This window comes from Argiope bruennichi, chromosome 4 (assembly GCF_947563725.1).
Source record: "Argiope bruennichi chromosome 4, qqArgBrue1.1, whole genome shotgun sequence".
Taxonomy (NCBI): Eukaryota; Metazoa; Arthropoda; class Arachnida; order Araneae; family Araneidae; genus Argiope; species Argiope bruennichi.
The window spans coordinates 6,434,037-6,445,354 of record NC_079154.1 but is presented as its reverse complement, the minus strand read 5'-3'; the positions used below and the strand labels follow the sequence as shown (position 1 = coordinate 6,445,354).

General features: G+C 25.7%; 1 protein-coding gene across 1 annotated transcript in view; it reads right to left on the bottom strand.

Annotated features, from left to right (window-relative positions):
- Nucleotides 1-2,283: 2,283 nt before the first annotated feature.
- The window catches only part of LOC129966914 (E3 ubiquitin-protein ligase RFWD3-like), a 29,728-nt gene continuing 20,693 nt past the window's right edge, over nt 2,284-11,318 (bottom strand). Inside the window, exons 9-12 of the mRNA XM_056081529.1 lie at nt 9,592-9,692; nt 6,722-6,813; nt 4,556-4,723; nt 2,284-2,654 (exon numbers count right to left, since the gene is read on the bottom strand). Of these exons, the coding sequence (XP_055937504.1) occupies nt 2,499-2,654; nt 4,556-4,723; nt 6,722-6,813; nt 9,592-9,692 (517 nt within the window). The 3' untranslated portion in view covers nt 2,284-2,498. The remainder of the gene's footprint in view (nt 2,655-4,555; nt 4,724-6,721; nt 6,814-9,591; nt 9,693-11,318) is intronic.

Here is an 11,318-nt window from a genome sequence, read left to right as displayed (position 1 = left end):
TTAAATAAAATGTCACAAACTAATGCAACTTGTTTATGATTTTATTCATTTATCAGTAAACAATTCATGTCATAAAACTAAGTACAATATGGTGCACAAACAGTTAATATCATATCTTATTTTAAAGAAAGGTATAAAAGATTTTTCTCAATTTATATTCATATCACAAGAAATGGGTACATATTTTAACATTTATAATAAGAAATATTTTATATTTTATCAAAAAATGGTGGTGCGTTTCTTTAATATTCATGTTTCCAAACAAAATTCCTTTCCATGTGGTGATTAAAACATTACTTTTAACGCCTAAGATTATTTTGCAGATATGGTTTTGAAACCTTAAATATTGTTTGAATGAAATATACCGTGTTTTTGTTTCAGCATGATCTTATATGAATATGAAACTAATTAAGTCATTTGAAAATAAGTACATTCAAATAAAAAAAATTATCTCAAAATATGCATCCTGGAAGGGGGGGAATGTTGCAATACAAGATGTCCAATGAGAGTAATAAATAAAATAACTCGCTTAAATTTTAACAACCTGAAAAAATTTCTTTAAAAAAAAAATTACAGCCAGAAAAATATATATAAAATAGATTTATTATTTAAAGAAATAAAATAAATATTTGTAAATAAAACGAATAATAATAAATGAAATTTTGGAAAGTTTAATGCTCACTACTCAAAATCAAAAAATTATGATGTAATGTAAAAAAAAATCATTGATTAAAAATATTTTTTAAAATTAATATTCAAACATGATTTATGAAATAAAACATTGCTTAGCTATTGTAAAAAAACATTATGTATTAAATGAATAATTATAATAACAAACTTCAACAACCTTGGAAAAAATATATTGCCAAAATTCTGCTCCTCTCCCCAATAAAGAAAGCATGAATTCTGTTCATTAACAAATAACAGAAAAATGAACCATGATAATAAATATGCAACCAAGTAACAAGTAAATAAAAAAACGATTGTGCTTAATTTCACCTAAATGATTATACTATTGCAGAGTGGATATAATTTTCTAAGATGATTCTGTTAAGTTGTTCATGCAATATTCAATTTAAAAATTCTTTAATGGCATTTTAAAAGAATGCAATGAAGTTATTTCGAATAGGGTAGTGAGCCCCATTTTCCAATACTTCATGTCCAATTTCAAACTGATTAATTCATATTTATTTGCATATTTATTGAAAAGTCCAGGTAAAATATTCACCATATACCAGGAATTTGATAGAATGTCAACAAACATGTTTTATATTCATTTAAATCTTTTATTTTAATCTGTCAAGAGGATTGACTGGTTAAAATGACAATGGCTTTTACTAATCTGAAAATTAAGTACTATCCAACAAGTTTCATACCTTCCAGATGAATAAAAAAAAGTTTGCACAGTTTTTGTTATTAATGATTCATCACTTTATTGAGTCATCCTTTGAGGCAAAAGTGAAACACAGAGTGCAGCATACAATGCAATATACATTACTGTTCTGAATTCAAAATACACAATCTTTTTCAAAATTAAAGAGACCCTAATTTGTTGCAAGTCCATTTAGATTCATAAACTCTAATTTGTTTCCATTTTAAGAAAAGCTGTTTTACAATAAAATAACTAACCAAATTCTTTATTAAATATATAATACAATACAACACAACCACTCAAAAATTTTGTGTACTGACTGAAAATCCAACTTTTCTTTGCAAGTGAGCATAAGTTACTATTATTTCAAATAAAAATATAACTTATTGACATGCATTGGGCATGAAAAGCAGTTGTAAAACAATCCTTCTACAGTGAACATATGTTACATAACATTTATTTTCTTAGATAGTTTCATAACATTTAACAGAACTTATGAAATGAAATTTGTTTTTCAATAAATTTTTGCTACAATGGATACAAATATATTCTTAAGTAAACATCCTTCATAACATTGTTTTTCAATTTATAAAATCATAATACTATTAAAAAATTTTCTTGTTTTATTTAAAATAATTATTAAACATTATAATTTTCAGGTAATATAAATAGCAAAGAACTGTCCTATTATTTGAGAGTTCTTGACCTTTTTTTAAAATTTGGAATCTTTCTGTTTTAGAATAACAAAGATCAGTTAAAAATGTAAAAGAACTGATTAAAATATCTAGTATTTGCCAACAGCAATAGAATATTCTTATTCAAAATGGATTTTTGTAACTATACCCGAAAACAAAGAAAACACAACAAAATACAAAATTGTGCATTTGGTGCAATAAAAATACAAAATTCAATTTAAAAGAATAATCACATTTATTCCCTTTTGATGGGCTATTTACATATATACACAAACTAATATGTACCAATCAGAAAAATATACAAAAGCACTATGGTAATGCATAGAAAAGTATGAAAGTAGCAAGACAAATAACATAAATATTGAGCAATAAATGCTAATTTTTTTTGAAAAAAATTCTACAACGAAGCACAAAGGGGGAGAGCTCGGTTGTCACTGACTGTTCCAACTGAAATATCGCAAATTTTTGTCAGTCAAAGCCAACAATAAAGTTTTATTATTTGTTTTGACATCTCCAAAATCTAGGACTGGATATTCTGTTCGAAGAGTATCCAAGCATTTTCCAGAACTTCCATCCCAAACAAGAGCCTATGCAAAAATTTATATATATATATATATATATACAAAAAAGAATATGTAAAAAAAATAACGTACACATTAGTATATGGAAGATGAAAATTTGTTTCTATAAACAATTAACACAGTATTAAACAAAAAATAATTCAGTTTGAAATGACAATTACATTTAAGTTTAGTTTAGTTTAGTTATATTAACGCCCTATTTAGAAACAACACTAGGGCTATTTTGGGACGGACCTCGTAATTTTGATCAGCGGTCAGATGACGAGGACGACACCTGAACGGGCACCCCCTCTCCTTCCACACCAAACCAGTGGATCATAAGATATCTTGCTTTTGGGTTCCATAGGTTTTTTTCATTAATATTTGTAAACTGATGTGCTTACTTAAACTGATACTAAATAATTAATTGTTTTTTGCCAAGAAATTTTCATATCAATAGAATCTCATCGACAAAACTTAAAAATATATCAAAGATAAAATAAAAGTTTTGGCATCAATGCTGAATATTTCTAATGAAAATGCAAACGTACATACACACATAACCTGAAAACTTAAACAAAGAAGGCATTATTTATATCAAATAATTCTCAATGCATTCATAGTTGAAAATTGCTTTGGTCTGCAAATTTATAATTTTTTTTTGTTGTTGTTTTATTGATAATTTTAGGATTAATTTTCTTTCATAAGAAGTGCTTAAACGTGCTGTCTTATGAGCTAAAAAAAATTCATCGCAAATTTGGAGCAATTACAGCCACTCCAAAAGAAAATGAGTATGTACAAACCATCCAACTTTTCATAATTTTTAAGAATAACAAAGAAGTGTTGTTGATTTTACATTTATAATTCAATAAGTTTTTTTAAAATGGGCTTCATAATTCAGTTCTTGTTTATTTAAAAAAAATATAAAGTATCAACAATATTGTTAGGTAAGAACCAGATCTTTTGATTTTTGGCCATGACTTCAATATTTTAATACAATACAAATATTCTATAAATTAAAAATAATTAGGAAATATGGTAAAAACTAACATTTTTTTTATCATATTTTAATGTTTTCATAAGCATAACACTGGTATGCATTAGATAATATAAAATATATATTTTAAAAAAATCATCCATAATATTTATATAAAAGAACAAGAGATATTCAACCTTTTTTTAAGAATAGAATTCAACAGAGGGGAAAAAAACTGGTCAAATCATTGAAACCAGATTTTAAAAAATTAAAAGTAAATTTTCAATGAAATTCTTTCCTCCCCTCCCTTCTTTTGTCTTATTAATCAAAAGAAGATTTCAACTTCTCTCTGATAAAATCATTTATGCAAAAAATTTTATTTTCTCTCTTTTATTTTCTCTTGTGAATAAATTTATCAAAGAAAAAATATTTTAAATTCTGATTTTGTATAAATACATTCATGGCTTCTATATATCTGGCATATAAATGAACTTTATATTAAGTTGCTTGTCAGTTAATGAGTTAAATTGCTTTCAAAACAATTTAAAAAAATAACAAATTTTTAAAATATATTTTTAGCTTTATGTCTGTTTTTGAAGATTCTAGTATTATCTATCTTGCCGCCAAATTCGTCGCCAAGTCACAAAATGGTCAATAGATTTGTGCCAAGCCTTGGGATCACTGATTAGGCATCCGATCAACATCCAAAAGAGCTGATCGTAAAATCGTCTTTCCAGTGATTGAACTAAGTATGCTGGGAAGCAACATTACAGATTTGTAACAATATATTTAATTATATTTTTCCATCTTTTTCATTTTTGAATTATTGTATAGAATTTTTGAATTATTTAATCAAAACTTTGAGATTTATTTTTTTGTAAAGCTTGCAACATATTACAGTGCTTCTTTCTATAACTCACAAACAAGAAAACAAACATCTACTGATACTTACACCATGTGAATCTTCATCCCCTGCACAGACAAGCAAAGAGCTGGGATTATCTGGGTGACGAAGAAGCTTTGATCGTGTTAGCTGCAGCTGACTTCGACCTCCTTGAATCATTTGAATAGGATTGCAAACCACATTCTCACTAGACTGGTCAAGAGCAAATTCACACACCTGTAAAGTAAATGAAAAGATAACATGTGCAAAGATTGTATTAATGAGAAATAATGTTTAGGAAAAATATGTAAAAATAAGATTAGCATAGAAAAATAAACTTTTATAAATTTATCCAGTATTGATGGAAATACTTATTAACTTTCCAAGTGGTTTGAACTTGGCTTTTTACAACTTCAATTATTGCTCCTGGAAGGTTCATACAGTAGTTGAAACAATTAATTTTATAGAATCGATGGGGATATTAATAATTTGAAAAACTCATCAAATATGTACATTTATAGTTAAAAAAGAAAAACTTATTCAATTTCATTACATTAATACATTACTGAACACAATTATGCAATCAAGAAAGAATTCCAAAAACGTTCCATTTTAAGAAATAACTTCTTATGCATAATAATAAAAAATTCTACACTATATTAGTTCAAAAATTAATTATATAATTATACGAATAGACTGTTTGAAAACAGATAAGAATTAGTACGATTTTGAATGAAAAATAACACTAAATTTTTTACCAAATAATTCAATTTGATATAAAAAGTTTTACCAAATTAAATTAATTTAAAACAAAAATCAAAATTTTCACAATGATTATATCCTATCAACTGCATAAATGCAATAATATATGATGATACAAATATCCTTTAATATAAATGTTTTTGTTTTTATCTCATCTGAAGCATCAATTTTTATTTCAGGTTATAAGGCTTTTTTTTTTTATTTCATTTAATGTCATTCTTTGAAAAATCACTACAAATCTGATTAAAATAACAGTCTTGGGTCTCTAACAATTTTTTTAAATATAAGAGAAAACAACTATATATTAAGCATATTTATTAACTATAACTGTAAATTGTAAAGTAAGAAAAAATTTAATTATTGTACATATTGCAGAAATTATATCAAATTAACATTTTAATCATGGTTTACCAACTACAAATCAATGTTTTTCAATTCAATCTTTTATAAAGAACAATAATTTCATATTTAATTAAAATATTTAGTATAAAGACTATTCTAAAAGTAATAAGAAAAAAAGTAATAAGTAAAAAGTAATAAGAAATTCTAAACTTAAGAAATCTATTAGTTAGCAGAAATTAATTATATCCTTGGTGCAACAGTTCAACTAGATTTGGATTATAAAAAAAGGAGGCAGCAAAGATAAAAGAAATATTTTACAAGCTTAAGTATCACAAAAATGAAGCCATCATAAAAAATAACTTTTGTAGTCCTTCTTCTAATGAAGCAAGCTATGTGTTATTATAAATATCAAAAGCTACTTTCGAAGAATGCAGAACATAAAAGAATTTAAGACATGGAAAATCATAGAAATTAAGGTAACTTATTGAATGATGTACATGTAAAAATAATTCAAACAAATCATTTTAATGACAGCACAAGTAAAAATAGATTCTTTAATAACATGCCAATTTGTTAACAAGAAACATTTGACCTTTCAATTATTTTCTACAGCATACAATGAAAATTTACTTCTAACAAACAAACAAAGTGTTAAATATTTTCCAGCGGAAAATAGCATAACTCTTTTGACAAAATTTTTCCTTTTGTTATTAATCAAAAATAGTACATTTTTTCATAATAAAAAAATACAAATTATTAAAAATATTCAACTTCCTAAAAGAATTACATATACAAAAACTGTAGCTCTTCTCCAAGATAATTGTTGTACTGTTTTTAGAAAGATTTTACAAAGCACTAATAGACTTAAAATTATTAGAAACAGTAAACTTTTTTAAATAAAAATTTCTTTTCAAATTAAAAATTAGAATTTGAATAATTTTTTTAAATTAATGTTTACAATTTTATGTTAAAAAAGGTTATTTTTTTAAAAAAAGCACTTGTTAGCAATCTTTACATTCTTTTATTCTTTCAAACATTTTAAACCAAAGCAAAAAAATTTCTAATCAACAAAAAAAAAAAAAAGAAAAAAAAAAAGAAGAAAAACTAATAGTGATTCAGTCAAACACCTACAGCATGTGTCACACGGGCCAGCTTTGGTGAAGGACGACTGGATACCAAAAAGTGTCCAGATACAGGTTCAGAACTAAGAGAAGTATATGGTCCTACAAATAAATAAAAAACAATACACATTCATTTTCATAAACCATTAGAAACCATTTTCATAAAAATTAGAATATTGAAATCATTAGTTTATTTAGAAGGTACATCCCTAAAGCCATAAATAGAATGAAAGAAAAAAAAAACTAAATAAAAATATTTATAGGCAGTTACAATGTCCCTTAAGATACTTTTCAATACATGCATTAACAGAACTGAAATATCTGTTGTAGTAAAGAATTTTTACATTCCAGTGTCTTGAAGTAGTCATCAAATCAGAATACAAAAAGTATGTGATAGCCATTTTAATTCTTCCAAGATTAAAATTGCAGGAAATTTTGTTAGAAATGTATGAAATGATGGAAACTACTAAGAGAAAGACCAGAAATATTAACTACCTTCAAATGGGATTATTTCAGAAGATTTATAGTCCTATTATATATAAGTAGGCGGGGATTATTATAGGATTTTTGTAGTATTTTCATCACATATTCTAGGATAAAAAGATGTATTCATATTCTTAACTCACTGAGGATGAAAGGAGAAAGAGGTATGAAGGATAAAGGAGATATGAAGATGAAAAAATGTCATATAAGGGAACAGGTTCTAGCTTCCTCCATAGGTATATTAATAGTATGGAGTCAAGTCACCTCCATACTGATCTAGAGTTATTCTCCTACAGGGATGGTAGATGCATGAGTTGCATTATAATGGGGGAAGGGTATTCTGTATTAATCTCAGTGCCTGATTTGTTTGTCATGGCAACTCAATCATTCAGATAAACCTGGACGCTATTGCATGGTAAGATTTGCTCATTTGTGCTTGTGGTTATCCATATTTCATTGTTTGTGATGATCTTGTCATGGCATTCATTTCACTCATCATGGTGCTGCTATTGAATAGTCAATGCTGATTCTAGTGCTTACTTTTGCACTCAATAGTTAGATTCTACTGCATCATATGACAAACAATTTTCAAACAATTGGTAATTTGTTCAACAGCAATTTCATATAACAAGATTCGAGATATCCATTAGAAATGGCTTTTAAGTTCTGAAAATACCAACCAAAAATTCTCACAAAACCATTATTAATGAAGAATAACAGCCAAAGCCACTTCCCACCATGGTCATTTTGAACTAATTTTAAAAATTATTTCAATTATTAATCATTTAGTCAAATACTTGACACAGTAGAAAATAGGTTTTCATTACCAGTCTCTTTGTGTTTTTAAAAATATTATCACAGAACTATATTTCAATCATGACACAGGGAAAAAAAAAGCAGAGCTTCATAAAATAATGAGCTGTGCCAATTATTGAGGAATAAATTAAAATGATTAATTAAGGAAATAAAATGAATACATACACAATAAAAATGGTTTAGATGTTAAAAATATTGCAGAGTTATAACCTAAAAGGAAATAAATCAACAATAATATTCAATTCAGAACAATAATATTCAATTCCCAAAATGGTGAAATTTGCATTTTCCTAGAAGTGTGTCATATGTGACATTCACAATCAATAGGAGTGGGAACCAGATTTGACTTTTTCAGGCTAAATAATTGTGATATCACTAATAATCAATTTTTCCATTTTATGCAGTTACCACTTGCAGCACATGGTTTGTCATCTGTTATCAATCAGAATAACTTGCTTTCTGGATATGTATAGTAAAGAGAATAAAAATATATATGAGAAAAAAGGGATAGTCTATTCAAAAATTAAGTTATTCCTAAAAATGTCTGCTTAATATACAAACGAACTCTTTTTTCCCCATTTCACCACTCAAGAGCATTTTTATAAACAAATATTGTAAAATTCCATAACCACATAACTGGATTATACTTTCTGTTAAATATCTGATATTATGATCATTTCACAGGATGGCCAGCATTTCTGCTTTTTTGATTTTCCCCAACTTTTTGCTGAAGTATCTAAAATCTTCAGAATGATTTTGCTTCATTTTCATCTCTTCATTTATGTACTTCACAACAGTATACTCTTAATAGTAAATGAAAAATGATACTCTATTCCTTTTGACTAAATTCAAAACACACACAAACAAAAAGATAATAATAGCACTCAGAATGACAAAATCATTTTGAATCATTGGGTTTTAGATTAGAATCATTTTCGTAAACATTTCTTTAATTTATAATCAATATATAAAATATACTAGTGTGCTTGCCTAGAAGAGTATTCCTCAAAACTTACTTGTCAGAATTACTTACAAAAGTTGTAATGAAAAATCACATGCATATTGGCAGAGCATTTAAGAATAAAGTGATCTATATCATTCTATATCTATATTCTTCTTCTTCTTCTTCTTCTTTTTTTTTTTTTTCTCTTTTCTTTTGTATTTAAAATAAAATTTATAAGTTTGATAACAAAGCGATAATGTAGAAAAAGTAAGGAAAATTATTTTTAGTTTACAAACATATTACTCTGTAGCAAACATATTACATATATATTATCAATTATTCAGACATATTACTACAACTGAGGTCAAATCTTGTTACTCAATCATACTAATCAACCACATAAAAGATTCATGACTAGTTACTATGCAAACAAACACTTATGTTATACATTATAATCTTACAAAAATTAATTTTTTTTTTCAATATCCTGTTTTTACAATTTACTTTTAGCTGCAACAATAAATAATTTTAAATTATTTTAACATACATTTTAATACACTTTCTACATATATATAATTTTTTCAATGTTAATTGCTAATGCAATGCAACTTTTTTAATGCTAGGAAATCATTTCTTACCTACAGTAGGAAGAGGAATAATTTTATAATCAGCATCCCTATTATCTGATCTTTGGAAAAATGCGCATTCAGATAATGTTCCAATAAGAGGCCCACATTTGCTAAAAAAAACAAAAAAACATAATGATTGAAACCTTTATACTTAAATTTTGCTGTGTATTAATCATTACTGATAAATTACAAGTATCATAAATATGAATAATTACAAAATCACTGATATTTTCATCTGCCATGAATCAAAATGTCAAAAGTGATTAGTTAAAATTTAGTACCGTTCCATAAAAGCACAATAATTCTTGTTTATTTTACTTTCATATATAAAAAGAGATTGAAACACTTTAAAGAAATGGAATTGAATAATTTAAATAATGACAACTATAAAGACACATAAATGAGACATTAAAAATTAATTAAAGCATTTGATAGACAACATTGCATTTCTATTTCTCAGTTTATATATTGATTCAGTATACAGCAAATTCACAGAAAACTATAGAATACAACATTAAATTAACTAGTTGCACTTGCAAAAGATTCACAGATATGTATGCTAAAATAGAACACTGTAACTCAAATTGAGACCACACAAAATATCCTATACCTTATAGAAATCAAAACAATTATCTTCTACACTAATTAATTTTGGACCTAAAACTGTGCTCTGGGAAACAATCTCAGACAATAGGTTATGAACATCCTTTTTACTTCTGTGATATTTGTCTACCAACACATCATTGGTAATTTTGAGACAAAAACATTTAAATGTGTGTAGCACGTCTTCTCAGTGCAAAAGGTTAACAGCAATCTCATAATAATATCAATTTTAAAAATATAATAAATAAGAAGATGTTAATTAGAGAAAAAATACCGACATTCATAGTTGATTATTACATAAGTTATGGATGACTTTTTTTTATTTACATAAAATTTCATTTCTTGCAGATGAAAGTCAGCATTTTTTTATTAGATCAATAGGGATAATTATTCTTTATTAAAACTTTTTAATGAACCAATAAAGATAATTATTATTATGAGATCTTCATGCTTTAATTCAAAAATAATCCTAACATTCTACTTTACTTAATCAAGTCATTTAAAAGTCAACTCAATGAAAATAGTCATAAAACCTATGAGATGATATGACTAGAGCAAGAATGTGTTGGAGAGATAGTTAATTATTCCAATTACATTTTATTGACATCAAAAAGTTTTTTAAACAAACTAAGTGGATATATAAATATTCATTTGAATATTCTTTGTAAGATTTATATTTTTTTAAATGATGTTTGTATACATTTTAGATATTTAATTTTATTTAAACAATAAGATGCATCAAAATGTTAGGACCTGATAACTCATACAGAAATAGAAATTTTCACATATCCACTTATATTTGCAAAAAAAAAAAAAAAAAAAAAAAAAAAAAATGTTTTATATCCATAGACAACTCAAACTGAAAGGAAACTGAATTACAAGGAAAGGAGCATGGTAGTATATGATTATACTTCTAAATATAAGCAATATATTTGATATATCAAAACAGAATTTAATTTTAAACATCCTCCATAATATAACTCCATATTTATTTCATTCCAACAGTTGATAAAAGTAAGCATAAACAAAGTTCAGAAATGTATGGAATCATATAACTATTCTCAGTTTCATATTTAAAGTCAATCAGAGAGGATAAAATAAGAATCTAAACTAATAAATTCATTCAAATGTTT